The 21,585-nt window shown below is 38.6% G+C and overlaps 1 protein-coding gene across 1 annotated transcript in view; it reads left to right on the plus strand.

Annotated features, from left to right (window-relative positions):
- The window catches only part of Thsd7b (thrombospondin type 1 domain containing 7B), an 857,540-nt gene that overhangs the window by 467,560 nt on the left and 368,395 nt on the right, over positions 1-21,585 (plus strand). Inside the window, exons 8-9 of the mRNA XM_075987816.1 lie at positions 17,511-17,702; positions 19,349-19,583. Of these exons, the coding sequence (XP_075843931.1) occupies positions 17,511-17,702; positions 19,349-19,583 (427 nt within the window). The remainder of the gene's footprint in view (positions 1-17,510; positions 17,703-19,348; positions 19,584-21,585) is intronic.

The following is a 21,585-nucleotide window of genomic DNA, read 5'->3' on the forward strand; positions in this document are numbered from 1 at the left end:
GTTTCTTAAGTTAGAAGAACAATATTGCTTTTTCTAACTTTGGGGCTTATTTTTTATTTTCAGACTCTTTTTCCATTTCCATTTATACATATCTGTTTTGAAGAATGAACCAAAATTATTTTTGACAGACTTGAGATTTTAGAAAAAGCAATAATGAGAAAAACTAAGCAGATTTCCCTTTACACTTTGCTAAAATTTCATAGGTATGAAATGATGGGAACTTCACTCGTAGCCTGGCAGCAAACTGCACGCAATTGCTTCTGAGTTGGACACAGTGCCCCATGATACCCAGATGTCCGGGGATGAGCTTGGCATGTCAGCAGGATCTTTGAGTTAGCTTAGCTTTGGCTGTATGCTCAAAATGGGTCACTGATTAAACTTTAATAGTTTGTGAAGTTTCAAAAGGAAAAATACAGTTTTCTAAGCTTGGATGAGATTTACAACTAGCATAGGAAAGATACACTATGCCAGACTGCCAACCTCAGGGTTCCAATTTCCTGGGTATTCATTCCCTCTTTGCTCCATCTTTCGACCATGAGCAGTCCCCTACTGGAACCTTCCCAGAAGGATACATGGTGTGAATTGAACACTTATGAAAATTTTAATGTTTCCTGTCTCGACATTTTTGATTATTTAAATAAGAGTCCTTTCTGAAAATATGTCCTTTAGACATGGCCCTTCTGCCATCCAGTGTTTTCTTTCAGCATTAGTCCCTAGGAAATGTATATCGATGGAATATCACCACAGACAAAATTAGCAGCAAAGCAAGCAGCCAAAGCCAGCACACAATCAAGTAAAACGGTGCTTCGGCAAGCTTTGCACATGTTTGCAAGCGCACCTGTTATGCAATCATACGCTAGCCTCAGTCCTTCTCCTTTATGTAAGAAGTGTTTTCACATCCCGGCTTGTAGTTACAATAAACTTAGGCAAAATCTAAAGGCTGTGGGGAAGTCTGGGGGACATATCACCACCATTGCCACCATTATCACCACCAATGCATGTGAAATACCTGCTAATTGGTACTTTAAGCTCTCTTCATTTAATCATCATATAACTCCACTGATATAGTAATCATCCACTGATTTAAATGCTGAAGCCAGCATTTAGAAAGAGGACATAGCTTGTCCAAGACGCACAATTAGTAAGGGCAATCTAAAGCCAGGCCCACCTGCCTTAAAGCTATAGTTTTGTCAATGATGGTAGCGCTTGGATATACTGATGTTGTCAAATTTACTCATTTAACGTTTTCTTGTCTGGATTTGTGCTATGCATGTTCAAAGAGATGTCTCAGACGCTAAGCCATTTTTTTAGCTTGATCATACTGATTCCGATTTAGGCAGTTTTGGTTAAATACTTACCATGGGCCTGGTGCTGCTCTCAGCGGTATGATTCAAAAGTTTATGTTATGCACTTTCTCTTCCGTCAAAGCGAGTGCTTTAGAAATTTTATGTTATATGACTTTTATGTTTGGGTCAGAAGTTTGCTCCGATTTAGAAAGTAAACACCTTTAAACAAATAATGTGTAAGTACTAGTCTATCACTCTAGAGCAGTGGTTCTCAACCTTCTTAATGCTGCAACCCTTTAATACAGTTCCTAGTGTCGCGGTGACTTCCCAACCATAAAATTATCTTATTGCTACTTCATAACTATAATTCCGTTACTGTTATGGATCATAATGGAAATATATGATACGCAACATATCTGATATGTGATCCCCAAAAGGGTTGCAACCCACATCTTGAGCAGAATTAGAAAATTACTTATTTAAGCCAGTGGGTAAGTTAGAATGAGATGAATGACCAGAGATGTCTAATGTTCCTAAATTGTCTCTAATGAAACCAGGCCTTACAGGCAATAACTGTCAGCATACTTACTAATGTTATAATTAAGAACCTGACTTCTTAAGTAACACAGACATCCAATAGAATAATATTTACCTCCTGAAATAAGAACAGGTTTCTTTGTTCTTGGTGCAGAGGGAAAAAAAGGAGTATGCAGGCTTCATATGTCTTTATCTACCCTTCCTTCAGAAAGCTAAATGTCACTGTTGTGAAATGGAGTCAGAAATAAGGGGATGAGTTGTTCTGAAACATTTGCTCCTTTTATTTTCAAATATCTCACCATGTATCTTATTTATATATTAAACTTAATCTCTATTTTTCTGAATTGTTTGACATTGGCTAGGATATTAATCATATCAAATTGAGTGATTGCAATGATTAACTTTGGGAGATGGACAAATGAGTTATTGCAATTTAGAATTCTTTCGATAGGAAATAGCATCATGATCAGTTTTACTACGATGCGGAAAACCCTATCCTACTTAAATCATTACAGGAGAAATTCCCAGCCTTTCACCATGGGGAACTGATTGCAGGGTGAGACCATGTCTACTCCTGCAGACAGCCGATTGTTACTGTGTTACTGCTTGTGATGTGTGGTTTTGTCATTGTGTATTCAATATATATTCTTTTGCATTCCATTTTTCAATTATCATCTGCTTAGTCTCTATTTTATGTTGTTATTTTTGCATCTGTCTTATTTCATTAACAACTGAACCAAAGTGTTTAAAAGCATGACTCTCCGTAAGCTGTTTGAACCTGAGCTCTTACAGGCAGTGAAGCAGGCTAAGTGTTAGTATGGGTATGTGCCCTCGAGGCTATGATATTATGATTACAAAGAAAACTGGAAAAGGCAACAAGCTTTCATTATTCTAGGGTCTTTACTGGTTTCCCAATATTTTCTTGAGAGAGTTACTATCCTGCTTATCTTTAACTGACAAACTGGCAAACTAACCCGAAAAGAGAATTAAAAAGGAGATCAGATTGCCCCAGGGCCATGTCTGTGGGAGATTGTCTTTATTATTAGTTGATTCAGATGAGCCCAGCTCACTGTGGGAATGAGCCCATTCCCTGAGCAGGTTGTTCCAGGCTAGCTAAGTGTGAGACTACAAGGAAGTCAAAAAGCAAAATTCCTTCATGATTTCTGCTGTGTTTCCTGGACTGCATGAGTTCCCTGTCACTGGACCCCTGCCATAGCCTACATAATTGAATAGGCACCATTTAATAGCCAGAGGACTAAATATGGAAAATTTATCAGGAGTGCTTTTGAAAGAGGAACATGAAGCATTATTGCTACCCAAATATTACTAAGTCAGTGAAATTGCCTGCTTTTGTTGCTCTATTGCAATAGTCTTCATAGGAAGGACTTTTTGATGCTAATAAACTGCAATTCATCATTCATTCTTGATGTGTGGTACATAAATCCATCATCTGTAAATAACATGGTTTCTGGTATGTGATTCATCCTGTTGAATAAATTTGACTTTGTTTTTTTTTTCTTCAAATTAGTGAATTCTTATAGTAACCATAGACCAAAGAGTATGCAATTATGGAGTAAGTATTCTTGCCTCAAAATTTTTCTGCAAAATAATAATGATGATGGTGGTGGTGGTGGTGGTGGTGGTGGTGATCTAACAACTCAAGAAAAAGCAACCCAATCTTGTGCTTCTGGAACTTTATTCAAAGACAATCGTCTTGGAGGTTGAGCAATGTAAATGTACTGGAATGAAAACATCCTATTTCTTTGAGCATGTTACCAACATGATTATATTTTAAATGATTATATTATTAGGTTGTATTAAGCTTCCATCCTGTGATTTTTTACTTCAAATATTGGATCCTTATAGCAACCCAAGAGTATAAGTTTATGAAATAAATTCTCTTGTCTCAAAGTCTATCTGTAAAACCTATCTTTATGGACCAATAAGAATATTGAGGCACAGAGAAGTTAAATAAAATCATCAAATAAGTGGCAGGTGGGGGGGACTTTATGTCAGGAAATCTGACTCCAGAGTCACTGCAATATCCTACCTGTCAGGTAGTTTGGGAGTTAGAAACTTGACCTGAAGGGAGCTGGGATGAACACGATGCTTTAAAAGTATTAGAAATAGACAAATATATTTTCTTTCACTACCTGTTTTGTGCTTTATCCAATGTTCATTGAAACCCGCTATGTAACTGACATTGCAAGTCTATTGTCAGCAGACAAATCCTTTATACGGGCATGGTAGTCTACATTCAATAAGTACTACACAGTATCATTAAAAACAGAAAGCAGTTTTCATTTCATACTATTGCTGCCTTTATGATGCTGGGCTCTTAGCTGTTATATGAGTAATTTTTGATCATGGGGAAAATTAGTTTTAGTAACACATGTAATGGCTGGTGTTAGCTTCATACCCGCACAATATGGAGAACACTTTCCAGATCAGATTATTAAATTCTAGTTCCTGTTATATATATTTCAATGCTTTTAAAAACAGAACCGGATTTTATAGTATTCTGGGAAGATGACTTAGTAATTAAAGTTCTTGTCATCAAACATCAGGATCTGAGCTCAGATCCCTAGAGCCTACAAACAACTCTGAGCATGGTGGCACACACCTATGATCTTAGCACTGTGACTATGGTAACAGAAGGACGCATAGAGGTTTTTTGTCACCCAGACTTCTAAATCAGAAGTCTCCGGGTTCAGTGAAAGACCCTGACTCAAAAAATGTTTAGAGTGATCAAGGCAGACACCCAGGATCAACATTTGCCTCCATACTCACTTAGGTACATATGTATTCATATGTTTGTATACATGAACACATACATATGATATACACAACATATATTCACTCTCTCTCTCTACACACACACACACATCTTACTATTTTGAAAATGTTTTTTTATAAAATAGCCTCACACATCCCAGAAATAATCCAAATTTGAAGAAAAGTCTGATGAAACAGACACTTCAAGATAAAACCTTTATTTTATAGAAAATAGTTTCAAGAAAATGAAAAGAAAAACTATAGACTCATAATACATTTGAAAACCATTATTTAACAGAGGATGTTTATCTAGAATGGTTGGAGAACTTTCATAAAACAATAAAAACAAGCAGACAAATTAGAACTGTAAGTCAAATTGAAAGGTCCTTCCCCAAACAAAGTGCTCTGATGGAAGAGGAATACATGCAAAAATATCTAAGATCATCAGCCATTAGAGACGTGTAATTACAATACAGTATACTGTCACTGTGTACCAACAACACAGCATCAGGTCAAATAGTAAGTACTGCTGTAGGTGAAGAAAAACTAGGCTTCCCACCCATCTCCTCATGGCAAGGCAAAGTGTCACAAGGCTTTGGAACAATTTGCCAGTCCCATATAAATCTACACTCACCATTTCCCCTTCTTAATTGTTTACCCAAGGGACACAAAATTTATATTCACGCCAAAACCTGTTCAGCAACTTTATTCATAATCTTAGAAACCTGAATCTAACCCAAATGTCTTTTAGGAGGGAAGTGGGTAAACAAAATACACTACATCCTCATAAAGCAGCCAGCACCACTCAGCAGCCAAAGGGATGAATTATTGATAGGGGTGCATAGTGGATGAACCCATATGCACTTGGCTAAGCACAAGAAATAGACCCTCAAGGATGTAGGCTGCATAATTTTATTTGCATGACATTCTTGGGGCACTAGGAAAACGAAAGGGACAGAAAACAGATCAATTATCGCCAAGGGTTAGGAATGGGAAGGGAACAGAGCTTGTGTGTGTGTGAGGTGGAGGGAGGGAGAGAGGCAGAGACAGAAGGAGATGGAGAGACACACAGAGAGATAAACACAGAGAGAGAGAGAGCAAGAGAGAGAGAATACATGAGTGTGTGTGTGTGTGTGTGTGTGTGTGTGTGTTGACAGAATTGCTTATATCATGGTCTATGCCAGAGATGGTACACTTTCTAAAACATACCAGATTTGAACAATACAAAAAGTGAATTTATGTTTGGCAATCTAAAAAGTTATGGGTGACTATAAATAAAAGAGTAAAAGCAAATTTGCAATTCCTTTCTAGGATAATCTTCTTGAAATTCATACCTCTTGCCTTTATTTCCCCATTTTTGGAATATTCATAAGAAAGCAATCAATGGTGTGGTCAGGAACGCTCTTAGCCATTGGTGTTATTTAGAGAAATTGAAAACCTCTTAATTGTGCAATTAAATTGTGATCCATTCCCCATGTATGGGCACTTAATTATGTTCCTGAAGGTTAATTACAGAGGGATGGCTATTCATCACCGACATGCTATCAGTGAACTCTATTGACTTGTCCGGTCTAACTTAAAAGTATTGATTTTTCAGTATTAGGAAAGAAAATTCTAGGCAACTGGAGTGCTTTCCGAAGGTAAACCTGTTATGGAAGCTAGTCTAAGTCTTTCCATACAGCTTACTAACTAGCTATTACTCATGCTTTCAAAATAATTGCAATTCTCCTGGAAGTTTCCCACCCAGGATAAAATTGTGATGAATATCTTCGCCCAGATCATTTTTGTCTTTGGAATGCCCATTTTTCTCATTTTCACCCATAATAAAAAGTCACATTATATATGAATTGTACTTTGCAATTTTCCAGGAATTACTTTATATTAGCTTTTGATCTCTCATCGGCCCCAGGAACATAACTGGGGATGACAGTCAGTCTCTCTGCATTTACTGCACACACTTAGGGCCTGAAGAGATTTAAATTTTCAAGGTCACATTTTGGTGGATGTCAAAGACAATCTGACCAGATGTCCTTCCTGTTCATTAAATGGCAGGTGTTTGCAATCCCAAAACTTGAGAGGTAGAGACAGGAGAATCAGAAGTTCAACGTTATCCTCAGCTGCAAAATGCATTTGAGGCCTGCTTGAGTTCCATGAGACCTTATCTCAAAAACCGAACTCACACACTTACAGAAAAAAATAACAAAATATGTACTTTTTTACTTTATATTGCACTGTTTATTTTTGATTTACATTTTAATTAAAATAATAATTGCACCACTTCCCCTTTTTCTTCAGAATTAGTTTGTTTCAATGCTTCCCTTTTGAAGGCAGATACTGTGTTATAGAAGATGATTATTTGTTTTCTTGTTCTTCTTACTTATGTGTCTTAAATTGTTCAGTTTAAAAGTAAAACAAAACTCCCGAGAAACATGACTTCCACATCAAACAGGTATCATGAGACCCTATTTTCTATGTCCTTTTCTGTGCCCTGTGGACAATATAATCCCCATGTTAAAACATACCTTGTTTCTAGAAAAGGTGGGGTATTTTTTGTTCTATTAAGAAAGGACATCACTATATAACCCACAGAAGCCTAGTGCTCCTTTTGTAGCCCACACTGGCCTGGAAATCAAGATCCTTTTTGTACTAGAACAACAGGGTTTTGCCACAATGCCTGAAGCAAGTTAATAGTTTTTATGCTTTAACTTCAAACAGGCTTCTAGTCAGTAAACAAAAATGGAATTCTGACCCTTATCTCAGATATAAAAATACAGAAAAAAAGTTTATATGTGTGTGTGTGTGTGTGTGTGTGTGTGTGTGTGTGTATGTACTTGACTTATGGAGATCATTCAAATATGAAGAGAGAAGGCTGTAGCTCCTGGGATGTTAACATAAGCCAAGCACTGTGTTGTCTGGTTTCTTGTATCAGGAGAAAGTAGCTGCGGGAAGATACAGAGAAAACACAAAGTGCTTCCTGCCATTCTGTATGTAGAACGCATGGTAAGGAAATATGAGCACAAAGGTAGGAATGGCTAATATAAAAGCAAGGACACAGAATTTAGTCACAAAACAGGCTTGCACTGACAGCTGCTTCCCCCTCCCCATGTGATGTGAGTCCCAAACCCCTTTGGGCTGAGTGGTCAGGAAACAGGAACTTGCTTAGTGTTGGGTGTAACTGTATATGAAGGGTGTGGACCAGAAATCTGACAGTGACAAGAACCCAAGACAACAGCCATGGCTGTAGGTGTGCTTCCCACCCAAACAAGGAAGATAGGTTTGATAGAAATAGCTCATTTAGAGGTCCTATAAGATTCTCCAAAAAGCACAACATTGATACAATATGCATTTCTTTGATACTACAAGAGATCAAAAGAAATAGGGATTTTTTTTTTGTAATCTGCATTTCCTCCAAAACGAGCTGATTTGACCCATGGTGCTAAGGGACGCTGAATGGACACCCGCTCACTTGGCTCCTACTGGACTACACTAGGAACTGGGAGCTCAATGGTACCATTTTAATCTTTATAAAAGCTTTTATTTTCTTCAGAATAAAGTCATAGCGTGTAATTTTCAACATTTTACACACACATACAAAAACAGTATGCTTATCCTCATAGAATTTGTGAGCAGATACAAGGAAACAGGTTCAGCGCTGGGGCATCATTTTATGTTTTGTGTGACTTTTTTGGAACAACTGTAGTTTACTCCTTGATGCTAGATTCTGTCCCCAGACTTTGGCAGTTCCTCTCACCTCAAGCCAGATTGATACAGCATCTACGTGACAGTGCTTACAGTGCACTGACTCCCACTAGCCTTAGCTGGTGAATCCAGAAGACAGGCACAGACTGTGTCCAAGAGAAAAGAGAAGCTGAGAGCATGAACTGTTGCAGAGAGGCTGCTGTTGGTTCCCGGCTGCTCAGCCCCAAAATAATCAGACAGGAACTATATTATTTAAATCACTATATTATTTAAAGCCCATTAGCTTTAGCTTCTTATTGGCTAACTCTTACATCTTAATTTAACCCATCTCCATTAATCTGTGCATCACCATGAGGTCGTAGCCTACCAGCAAAGTTTCAGCACATCTGTCTCTGACAGCAGCTCCATGGCTTCTCCCTGACTCTGCCTGCTTTCTCCCAGCATTCAGTTTAGTTTTTCCTACCTAGCTCTGTTCCGCTATAGCTCTGCTAGAGGCCCAAAGCAAGTTTCTTTATTCATTAATGGTAATCACAGCATAGAGAGGGGAATCCCACATAATGAAAGATAGTAGAATGTCCTGACTCAACTGTGAACTCCAGAGCTTGGTTCCTCAGATTCCAACCCCGCTCTGTTATTGAACTTCCATTTCCCCTTGTACAGTTATTTAACTTGTCCAAAAATAGAAGTTATCATCTGCAAAGCGAGCATAGCAAAGGTAGAACTGTTGTGAACCCTGACGTTCTATTGTTGTTACCTTTAAATTATCTCTACAGGCATGGCATAGGCGGGCGATGGGTGGGTATAGGTGGGTATGTGAACATGACTGCATTTTCAAAAGACACTTCCCTGAAGCTGGAGTTACAGGTGGTTGTGAGTCATCTAGTTAGGATACTAAAAACTACGAACAGTTTCATTCCTCTGCAAGAGCTGTGCAGGCCTGTAACAGCTCTCCTTCTGTTTAAATGCATGTGATATGCAGTTCACTGGCATCTACTAAGCACCATGCTTGTATTTCCTTCTTTTAAGTCCTCGGGGGACATCTGATTATTCTGTAGTGCTGGGGCTTTTCTACATGATCAAAATGATGACTGCTGTCTTGATAATACTGTAAGCATCAGGACTGGGAACTGCTCAGGTAGAAGGGCTTCTGAAGGGCATCTTGCCTGCTTCAGTGTTGAGCTTTAGCCACTCCTGACTTTCATAAATACATTCACCTTGAAAATACCTTTTCTTCACCTACTACCATTTCTTACCTGCAGTGCTATTATTTTAACATGTCTTTTGGGGTATCTTCTGGATTCTTTTCAAACTCAGTTTTCTCTTTCTCCTTCTACTCTCAGTGATTAGTGCTTTATTGTTTTTCAGTTTGCAAACATGCTTATATCCTCATATATTTTCCCACAGCTTTTGTACTATCTTTTGCATCATACATTGTACTGTTTTGTTGACTCGCTGTATTTTCCAAGTGGGCTCTGCTTTACCCTTCTACCTCTCAATTTTGCTTTCTTTTCTCTTGGCTTACCTTTTCTTCTTTTGAAATCATTGTTCAGTCCATCCAATGTCACTTAGACCAGGTAATCAAAGTATCTCCTTTGTTGGGCCAAGTCTCTCTTGTATTCCTTTAACTGGTGTCCTGACAATAATTTCTCCAGACTCCCTTCCCTATGACTTGTTGTAAGCTGAAAGAATGTAAAGAAAAAGACACTGGTAGAAGGTGACCCACTGGACAACACATCAGAATGGATAATACTATAGCCTGTAACATCTGACAGGTCTGATTATAGGCTTAACTTAGACACTAGGTGCAAAATTTTAAAAATCAAGTTTTTAAACTTCTTATGCTTTAGGTATAGCAATAATGCTAACCAAACCAATGATGCTAATGTGGCCAGTCAATAAAGGTCTACTGGTAATAAGAATGACTAGTTTAGCCCACAACTTCCCTAAATGTTAGATCGATTGCTATCTCCACACAACTATTGACACTGTCATCATTATTACTACTATTATTAGCATAACACCATGAAATTGCTTTGTTTCTCTCTGTGCACACATAAATTGGTACATACGTATATGTTCACTTCTGAAATAAGCAAGCAGAAGCAGCAATCCTATTGCTTATGATACTACAATACCACAAATAAGATCTACTTCCCCCTTGGCTTTGGCTCCATATTTTATTGCATTGAAATATAAACATTTCTTTATCTGATTAGCATCGTGGTTTATAAGTGGCCAGAAGCAGCTTGATTTGGGGTAGACAATATTTAGCTTTAAAATATGGAATTAAATACAGATGTATGCCACTTAATTAGTTCTAGAAAGTCTGCTGATAGCATGCTCCATTGTTGGCAAGCATTTAGTCAGCATTTATTGGCATTCTTTTCTGAGATTTAAATAGGTCATAAAATTTTTATGACATGTAGAGCATTTTTGATAATGACTTCAATATTTTCTATAGATGGCACAGTAGTTTACAAGTAGAAACATCAATAAAATAGCTAGCGAGCATCATTTCTGGGATAGTAAAGTAGCTCAAAGTTGACATGATAACCAAGTGCCTGACTGTGTTTCAAATCATACTGCATATTTTATGTGAATATTTCATGTTGTTTTTCCTTTTCTTTTATTGCTTTGAATACTCGTAATCTCGGTTGCAAAACTAAGAATTTTATGCTGTGTTGTTTACTTGTTTATTATTATAAAAAGGGGGTAATAGAAACATGACACATGTATTTAAATAGAAGATATGTGCGTGTTAAATATATTCATCTGATAGAAAAATAAGCTGTCTCTGGTAACTAGTCTAATGTTTAGTTTAGAGTAGTTTCTTGCTTGGTGGCCACAAAGAACTATCAGTAAACTATTTGCAGTTTATCCTTAGGTAGTATATACACTGGAACTAAAAAAAATAAAAATTCTTTTTTTTTATTTTTAATTTTTTTTGGTTTTTTGAGACAGGGTTTCTCTCTGGTTTTGGAGCCTGTCCTGGAACTAGCTCTTGTAGACCAGGCTGGCCTCGAACTCACAGAGATCCGCCTGCCTCTGCCTCCCGAGTGCTGGGATTAAAGGCGTGTGCCACCACCGCCCGGCTTTTTTTTTATTTTTATTTTTTATTTTTTGGAAAAATAAAAATTCTTAATGAATAGCTAATGCTAAATTCAGGCATGGTTGTGGATATCTATAACACAAGCTACTCAGGAAACTGAGACAGGGGGATCCAAAGTTAGAATCCAGCCTGGGGAATTTAGCAACAATCTGTGCCCAAATAATAAATAAAACCAAAATAAGTCAGCAGCGCCATTCAATGGCACTGTACTGATAAACAGACACATATTATAATAGGCTGCTTGTTGGTTCCCGGCTGTTCAGTCCAATAATAATCACACAGAAACTGTTTAAACTAAATCACTGCTTGGCCAATTGCTTAAGCATATTGCCAGCTAGCGCTTACATCTAGAATTAACCCATCTCCATTATTTTATATTTCACCATGAGGTTTGTGGCCTACCGGCAAGGTTCCAACATCTGTCTCCAGTGGGGCTACATGGCTTCTCTTTTAGTCTGCTACCTTTCTCCCAGAATTCAGTTTAGATTTTTTCGCCTACCTCTATTCTCTGCACAGGCTCAAGACAGTTTCTTTATTCATTAATGGTAATCACAGCATACGGAGGGAAATCCCACATCACCTCCCCTTTTCTGCTTAAATAAAAAGGAAGGTTTTAACTTTAACACAGTAAAATTACATATAACAAAACAGGTATCAAGAAAGAATTACAGTTACAATATTTATATCTACTTTATCTTTTATCATATCTAAGGAAAACTATAACTATATTCTCCAACTTCATCAAAGACTCAAAAAGGATACAATATTACCAAGTAAACAGGAAGTACACTGAAAGCAACTTCTAAAACTCTAGAATTGACAGAGACATCTCACTACCTGGACACTCACCCAAAGTTCTTCTGTATTGTTGGCATATCCATCTTCAGCCTTCAGGCCCATAGTATCCAGCAGACTTTTCCATGAAGCTGAAAATTTCAAAGTTCTACCTATATTGGCAGTTTGACAGTAACTTTCTTCTGTGTTCTGAAGAATGTCTGGCAGACTCATGAAGCGGGAACCCTGAAAGACCATCCCATATTTAGAAAAGTTCAACAGTCATTTTTCTCTGGGTCCTGCATATCTAGTTCATCAAGAAGTCCAGGCAAGAGCAGTTTCTTGCCCAAATGGCTAACAAACTCCATAAGGAGCCTCTTCGGTGCCCATTTTTCCTTTGAAGTAAGTGGTGCTTCCAGGAGCAGATATGTCTCATTGTTATAAAAAGTCCTAAGTTATTAAGACATTTTAAATGCTATATTCTGTAGTCTTTAAAAGGTTTGAAGAATCCCTATCCATCTGAAATACATCTCTGTACATCTAGAAAATCTAACATGACTACAATCTTGACTATCATAGGTGACTTTCTATTTACCTATATTTCTTAATTATACATTTTTAAATGAGTTACACAAACACAATGCCTTAATCAAGAGCAGAAATACATATAATAAAACTGACCTTAAATTTATATCAATAAACCAGGATCCATACCAATGCAAATTTCTATAGCATATCCCCTTTAAATATAAACAAATATTTATAGACAATATTTGGGAATTTGGGTGTAGTTCTCTAGACTACTTCCTGCTGATTGGTATGCTGTTAATCATGTCTTTCATGATGTATCCTGTGTAATAGGTTCATCTCAGTGAGCAGTTGGGTAAAGTAATTTTTTGGGAGTATTCATTGCAATCTTTCAATGGATCTTGGTGCATCAAACTACATTATCCTGGAATGAATTCACAGGTTCTCATCCTCTGTGGAAACAAAAGAAGAACCTCTTTTCCAAAACAACATATTCTTGAACCCAAATTTTGAAAACAAGATACCTTTAAAGGATATATTGTCAGTTTAGCTTTGAAGCCCATACAATGAAATATCTCCCTGCACTTAGCTCCTTCACAGTCAAAAGTATTAAAGAAAACAAAATAATAGACATAATTCAGAGTCTCTGTGTATATTCTATCTTTATGTGGTGAGGTGGGAGTCCCCTTTGTGTGCTGTGATTACCATTAATGAAAAAAGAAACTACTTTGGACCTATAGCAAGGCAGAACTTAGGTGGGCCGGGAAAGCTAGGTTAAATGCTGCTATGAGGGAGGGCAGAGTCAGGGAGATGCCATGGAGCTACGACGAGAGTCATACATACCGAAATTTTGCCAGTAAGCCACTGCCATGTGACCATACACAGATTAATGGAGATGGGTTAAATTAAGATATAAGAGTTAGCCAATAAGAAACTAGCGCTAATTGACCAAGCAGTGTTTTAAATGATATAGTTTCTGTGTGGGTATTTCAAGGCTGAGCAGCTGGGAACCAACAGGCCTCCTCTTACAACAGATTAGTAAGTCTACTCAGAAGTACCAGAAGAGTCTTGTTCTGCATTGATTCCAGGGATTTTGTTGAAGGCTGGAATGTATTTTGTATTCTCCTTGGAAGATGAATTTAATTGTATTCTTACATACCACTGTTTTATTTTGACATTGGATTATCAGTTCTTCTGAATACTTACCATTAATGGGTTAGCTTCTCTTCCATAAGTTCCTGTGTTTTCTACACATGCTTGGAGTCAGTTGAACTCACCAATCCATCCGACAGACAATAAACAAGAAAGCCTGTATGCTTTCTTTCTATAGCTTAATATGCATAATTGGATCATGAGCACACAGACCTACGTGTGGGTGAGTTTTTAGACTCAGATGTTGCAACAGGATTTTGAAGGCTTTATTAGTTCATTGTATCAACAAAGTGGGTTAGATGATTATAAATATCTCTGTCAATCATGTGAGCCTACAGAGACACTGATTTGTACCCAGTAGAAAGGAAAAGCTAGTGTATTCCATGATTGCAATGTAAAAGTTGAGATCTACTGAATAAAAATACCCTTAATCTATTGCTGTGCATGTGTGTAATGTGCGTGCATGTGTGTGTGTGTGTGTGTGTTAAGCATTTTGCAAATAACAGCTGGTAAGGGTCTTATACAAAACCTTCCTTGTGTTCTACTACGTTTTATTTGTGTTATCTAAGTAATCTATCATCCTTGGGCTATCCTCAAAAAGTGATGTTCTTATTTCGTTATTACAATGAGATAACAGAAAGTAAAGGGAGTTAAGTGATCCTCTTGAGAGCAGAATTGTTGCTGGTAGCTACAATTCTTTTTCCATACTCACCTGATTGGGACACGTTGCTGCAAGAATGCCCTGTGTAACTTTTCTTTAGTGAGATTTCTTATACGAAAAGACAGTGAGATTTTCAGGGACAGCGTATGCCTATCTGTTTGGTTTCCTTAAAGCCACTCTGACCTGTTTGTCCATAGACCTTCATTAGCTTGCAAGGGCAATCTGTCAGAATGTTTCTGGGTGTATTGTCTTTGCATGGCATCAGTAATAACTATATCAGTTCACAAGATAATTTTGTTTTGGAAAGTGTTTGAGAACCTGAAGTGAATGCTGAGAGTCATGAATGTGTAAAGCCTAGAGAGGAGATAAAAATCTGGGTCCTGAGAAGGTTGAACAAAAGGGAGTGCAAAGAAGGTAGGTAAGTAAGAAGATGTGCACACATTTTTGTTATCCATTAGAACACAATGGCAAATAACTGTCCCAGTGTGGGGGTTATCATCTCAGGGGTAATTAGCATGGTCTACCTTCTACATAACTATAAGACTTAAGGGGTGCTCCCCTTTCCTGAGGCATCCTCCCCTCATTGTCAATGATCTTGATCTACCTCTGCTTCATGCTAAAGATATATCACAACACTGACTAATTCCAACAGGTTCTCTGTCATGAATAACGACAGTGTTTTCTGTCTGCATCATTTGTTCACTACTTACTTTTGGACAAGTTTAATTTGGCATGTCTGTAACTCACCTGCATCATGAACGTGAGCTCTGGGGAGGTTCGTTACTCTGAGCCTGTGTTTCTGTTTCATTAAAGTCACTGTACATAGTTTCCACCCCTTTAATTGTAGCCAATTTCATAATTCTATAATATTAGGTTTTCTTAAAGCATAGTTTTTTTTTAAAAAAAAAAGATGTTATTTGTTTTAGAGAGACATTTTTAAAAGGAGAATGTGTGGCCATTGATGTGCTGTTGTGGTAAAGTACTACATCCCATTTATTTCCTGGGAAATTTCTGATGTCTGCTCTCATTGTCAATATTCGGTAATGTCGTCAGTTCTAACCGCACTGCCCATGTTCAACCCAGTACCTCTCAATGCACCGTGTGCCCCTTCCACTTTTCACAAGATTTCTGTATCTCTCCTTCCTGGAAATGCTCTTTGCAGACCGTTACTTTAGAATGCTTTGTGTTAAGATTATGCTAATCATATTCACAAGAGTGGGAATTAAATTTTGATTAGCTGTGGTTTGGGTCCCCCCCACTCGGCCTGCTGGCTTCCGCATGTGGGAATGAGGTGCCCCTAGATGACTTCCTATGTGAGCGTGGAGGGGGTGGGTTCACTCTGTGGACTCAACCTGAAAATAGATTGAGACTGAAAAGAGAATGATTGGAGCTGAGCTTTCGGCTTGATTATCTGCTGGAATCTCTATTACTTCTCATAATATGCTTGAAAAATTTTATTTGTACCTCAAGGGCAATGAGCCTGGCCTCATTTACAAATATGAATGCAGATATTCACCACACACTGTCTTCTCCTGGAGGCAGGCTTCCTGTCAGGGTGTTTTATTTACTTCCTCGGAAGAGAATATCCATCTCCAGGGGATTAGACATAGCATATATAATGTGATAATGGAAGCTCGGGAATTAGGGGTTTAGCTCTGATTCCCATTGTCCCAGGGGTAACCATGAGCCAGGTTTGGACTCTGATCCACGGACTCCTTCTCAGTGAACTGAGATAGAGCATTCTGACACACCACCCCATGAGCTTCTCCTAAGGGTTATCATACAAACGCATGATATATGTAAATGCGCAGTCTGCACCAAGGCAGTATTTGGTAAATACTCATGTTTTTGGCGGCTATTTTTGTCTGTCAGACTCACAACAGGACACTTCCAAACTGTGAAGTCATTTGGACAAAACCGTTTGTCTCACATGCTTTCGTCCCATGTTTTATGTTATTATTTCAAATAATAAATGGTGTCTCTTCTCTTGGTGTCCTCTGATTATGAGGAGACTCTGAATGGATGGGGGAGGAGAAAATTATAATATCTTAGGAATTTGTCATAATGATAAATAAAGAGACTTAAAGTGTTTTTTTTTGTCTTCAAGAAACCATTGCTATCTTTTGAGATACGAAAAGTAACTTAGAATGATCCCATTATTCTGACCACCTGCTTGGTGTTATGCACTGTCCTGCCTTGTTTTAAAACTTACAAAAATTGTAGTAGGCTATGATAGCAAAGGATTGTAAACACTATTTAGAAATGGGTACTAAAGACTTTGTGTTAATAGCAAAATTGGTAATCTTTGATATTTGGCATGTTTTATACTGTGACTTTAAGTACAGCTATTATTTATTTGGAACTCTATTGGATTATCATCAAATGTGTTGAAATGAATTTCAACTTTTGTCAACATAGTGTGTAATTTCAGCCACAGACCTTTCCACTATAAATAGATCATTTATTCCTTGGCACAAAGAAGGAAAATCATTTGATAATCTTACTAGATATTAGGTATTTAAGGGAAAAGCACCAGGATGAGAATAGGATGATGAGATTGTTCTTTATGGGGTGGATTATGATGACTGGCATCAATTGTGATGTTCAGAGCACCCCGGCCTCCACTGTGGAGATGAATGAAGGCTTGTTCCATAGAGCTGCCATTAACATGTCAGGCATACTTAGCTCTAGTCATCCGTGGCTAAATTGTTCTTAGAAGAAGCCAACACTGTCCCCATGAAGAATGACAAATGAGAATTTGGCTATACGCTCTACCATTTTAAATATCATGTTACTTCTTGGCAGATTTTCCTTGACAGAAACATTATGGATAGCTAAAGGTGCATCCATATTTCTACTCCATGGTCTGGACACCTGCTGAAGGTTTCCAAGACAAAGTAGGATAATAGAGAAAGCAATGGACCAATGAATTCCCCGGATTGACCTCGCTTTCATCACTAAGCAATTGTCTCTAATTGTTTGGTTCCAGGAGAAGAAGTATCAGGGAGTCTCTGCCCAGTGCCTCCTCCTCCTGAACGCATGGCTTGTGATATCCCCTGCCGAATGGACTGCGTGGTGAGTGAGTGGACGGCTTGGTCATCTTGCTCCCAATCCTGTTCCAATAAAAACGCAGACGGCAAACAAACCAGGTCACGGTCTCTCCTGGCTTTGGCTGGAGAAGGTGAGTGACAGATTCAGTACCTCGACTGGAAGTTTTGTTATTGAATAAGTATCTGTGATATTCTTGTCATGCATGTAGATAAACTTAGATGATATCTCTGCTCTTCAAATGGGCATTAACCATTTCATTTCCAGACCTGCATTCTTTTCTGTGAGCCCTCTATTTTATCTATGCTGGGTTCACATTTCCACAGAAATTGTTTCAGTCCAAACTCTCAAATGTCCCAGTCTAATGATTTAGTTGCTCTTTTGATTCCACTGTTTAGAGAAGAGAGCAAAATATAGTCGTACATTCAGGCTTGGGTATCTTATACAACTGGGAATACAATTGGATCCATCTGGTATAAAGGGTTTCAAAGGAGGAAATAGGAGACCTGGCTTTCCCATCAAGAACTGCCAATAACACCTGGAAGGCACTTACCAGTGCCCTGGTTTCCTTTTCTAGAGTACCTAGCGTGAGGGGCCAAGGAGAGAACATGAAAGAATGAAAATAGCTTTGAAGGAAGTAAAAGATGATATGGGAACACGAACAGTAACTGCAGAACAAATTAAAGGAGCAGCCGTTCCCATCATTCCAAGCAATGGACTCTGTCCCCAGACACACACGCCATTCCTTTCATGTCCTACCTCTGCCTCCTCAGTCTTTGGTGCCATTAGAGCAGCAGAAGAGTGGGCCCCAGCTGTGAGGAACATCTTAGACAGGATTTCAGTACTGTGATCATGAAAAATAGGGCAAGGGTAATAATAAAGAGAATTTTGTTATCTCCAAGTGCAACTGCTTTTATACATCCTGGCTTTGATATTTCTAGAACGAAGGGTGGAAGATTAGTATTAGAATAAAAATAACAAAATTGAGGCTGTGCATCTGAGCCATTTGTCCCACTGAATAAAACATTGTGGTGTGGACGAGCAGGGAGAGATCAATACTTCAGAGACACACTGCTCTTTACACCGGAATTAAAATGTAAAAGAATAGATAGTAATGAAGTTTGGTTATCTGAGTCAGCCAAGGGTTTAAAGGTGAACATCTGCCTGGTCTCCCTGCCAGGGCATAGTGGGTTGTCAGAACGATTTCAGGGTTTAAGATGAGCTTTCTCTTGCCAGATTTTAATACATACCTCTGGATTTCTCACTCACAGTAAAATGCTTCGTGGAGGATGGGTACTTCCCAAGTGGCACTCTGAGAAACATAGCATCATTCTTAAGAAAGGGAATTACAAATAGTGTGTGTCTGACATAATGTCACTCCAAGGTCATAGCCTTGTCTGTGTCACTGATTCACGTGCAGACAGCATACATTTGACATAGTGTCACTTCAAGGTTGTTGGCTAGTCTATCTCATTGATTAACTTGGGCAAACAAAATAATATCCAAGAAAAGCTTATTTCTTTGTAGTTCATTTCACAGATGTAGGTGGCATAGGTAGATAGCAGACCAAATTAATTTTATATTCTGCTGAACATGGACCTGCTGCCTGTAAATTGGGGGATAAGAATGTACCACTATCCTTCGGTTATGGTTCAGGACATAGATTCCTGATCATAGAGTTAAAATGATCCTGTAGGTTAGGTCTTTAGGTCACAGAAAAAAAAGCATGAATGACTTCATCATAATTAATGTTTTCTTTATCGTTTCCAATTTTCCCAGGTGGGAAGCCCTGTCCTAGTAGTCAGGAACTCCAAGAGCACCGCCTATGCAATGACCATTCCTGTACCCAGCTCTACTGGGAGACATCTGCCTGGGCTCCCTGCTCTGAAAACACTCTTGTGACAGCTCTCAATGTGACCATCGGCTGGAATGGAGAAGCAACATGTGGGGTGGGCATTCAGACACGGAGAGTCTTCTGTATCAAGAGTCATGTGGGCCAAGTCATGACCAAAAGGTATCACCAGGCTTTTGCGGAAAGTGTATATGATCATTTTATAATTGGGTACTTTTACTAGAAAGGGATTACCAAACAAATGATAGGCCTAGATTTGTGCTAGAGTAACAAGAACTGTCATTGTTCTTTGAAAAATCTTTATTGTTTATTTTATTTTATTCATGTGTACATGTGTGCATACACACATGTACAGGTGTCTACAAGGGCCCGAGGAAGGCATCAGATTTCCTGGAGTGGGGGTTATGGTGGTTGTGGGCATCCTACTTGAGTTCTGGGAAGCAAACCCTGGTTCTCTGGAAGAGCAGCATATCCTCTTATCCATCGAGCCATCTCTCCAGACCCCATTCTCCTTACTCCACCATCCAAGATTAACTTCAAAGTTGAGCATATTCGGTAATATATACCAGTAGTGCACTTACAATGCATGTGTTAGTCAGCGAAAAGCTAAGTCATCTCCACAAACTTGAAATAAATTTGAGCAATTAAACACATTTTCTGGGGCTGACCTTGGTGTCTTTGGCTCTTCTCAAATCTTACGGAGATTAGGTCAGCCTGGAACCTGGTCTGTACTCTGAATGGTAATGTGTATCATTATTCAGACTCCCAGGTTTCTCCTACCACAGAAATTTTGGTCTGCTTAATTTTGCTTCTAAGTAGAATATAGTTTTGAGCTTTCTGCATCCTCTGCAAAGAAGGTATGCATTTTCTAAAGGTAAGAGGGATATATTGACATGGGAACTGGGACACAGATTTTTAAAACCTTGTGAAAAAAATATTTCAAGGGATGCTAAGAAAGAAGAAATTGGCTAGAGAACTCCAGTGGGAGAGTTTCATCTCTGTCTCTAGCTCTCGCTCTGATGATGAAGAGAGAATTTAAGTTCAGAGATGTGGTGTGTGAACCCTCAGAAATTCCCTTGTAACTGTGTTCGAAGACCCTACTCTGCCCATAGGAGCGTTGAGTCACCAAAGTGTGCTGGCAGAAGCTTTGGTGTATTGACATCAGCTTGGCAATTTGGTGTTCCCCTGGGAAATAGGAATTTTCAGTCTAGCAAGAAGAACGTCCTTTCTCAGTTCTCGAAGAGCATGGACTTAGGTGCTTTAGGCAAGTGGGGAACGCAGTGGGAGAGGACGAAGCTGATGCTCAGAGAAATGCTGGAACATTTGCAACACAGACGTAATCAGCGTTCCACTCAGCCCTCTTCACTGTCTGCTAATGTAGGCGAATTTATTTACCCATCTGACAGGTTCAGGGCGGTGTATGCCCAGCATGGCAACGCAAACACGTGAGCAGCAAGAACTAGCTTTTACCCTCCGCACCACAGCGAAGGGCTTTTCCAACCCACACTGCTGCCGAAGGTGTATGAGGAAACCACAGAAGCTCAAGTTAAGGGAACAAAACTGTCTAAAAGAGTCCTGACAGGATAGATGTGGCCCCCCACTGGCACCCACGAAACATTAGAATAAAGATAAAATTAAGAATAGAGCTAAAGAATGGGATAACCCCAACACGGCATATGGTAATTTTGCTTGTTATTATAAAGAGGAATTTTAATAGGTTTGTAGTCTTATCTCTCTTCCATAAGTTTTCAGCTCTGTGCTACAGCTTGAAAAATCCACTTGATGTTGAGGTAATTTTTTCCTATGTTTTGGCAAAAGGACAATAGAAAAGAGACTCGCATCTACTAAGTAAGTTATTACCACATACTAAGTAAAGTACTACAGAACAAGAAAAGTTGAGCTTATGTTAAACAGCCTTCATTGTCCTCTCATATCTCATAATTACTTTGGATAACAGCTTATTATAAATGTGTCTGAACACACTACTGTGTTAAAATGATAACAGTTCTAGTTAGCATTGCTGTCAGCTAGACACAATATAAAGTTGCTTGAGCAGGGAATCTTGATTCAGGGGTTTTCTAAATCAGATTGGCCTGTGGGCATGTCTCTTGGGGTTCTTCTTAATTGATATGGGTGACTCACCCACTGTGGGCAATACCATTCC

The sequence above is a fragment of the Microtus pennsylvanicus genome, chromosome 10 (assembly GCF_037038515.1).
Source record: "Microtus pennsylvanicus isolate mMicPen1 chromosome 10, mMicPen1.hap1, whole genome shotgun sequence".
Taxonomy (NCBI): Eukaryota; Metazoa; Chordata; class Mammalia; order Rodentia; family Cricetidae; genus Microtus; species Microtus pennsylvanicus.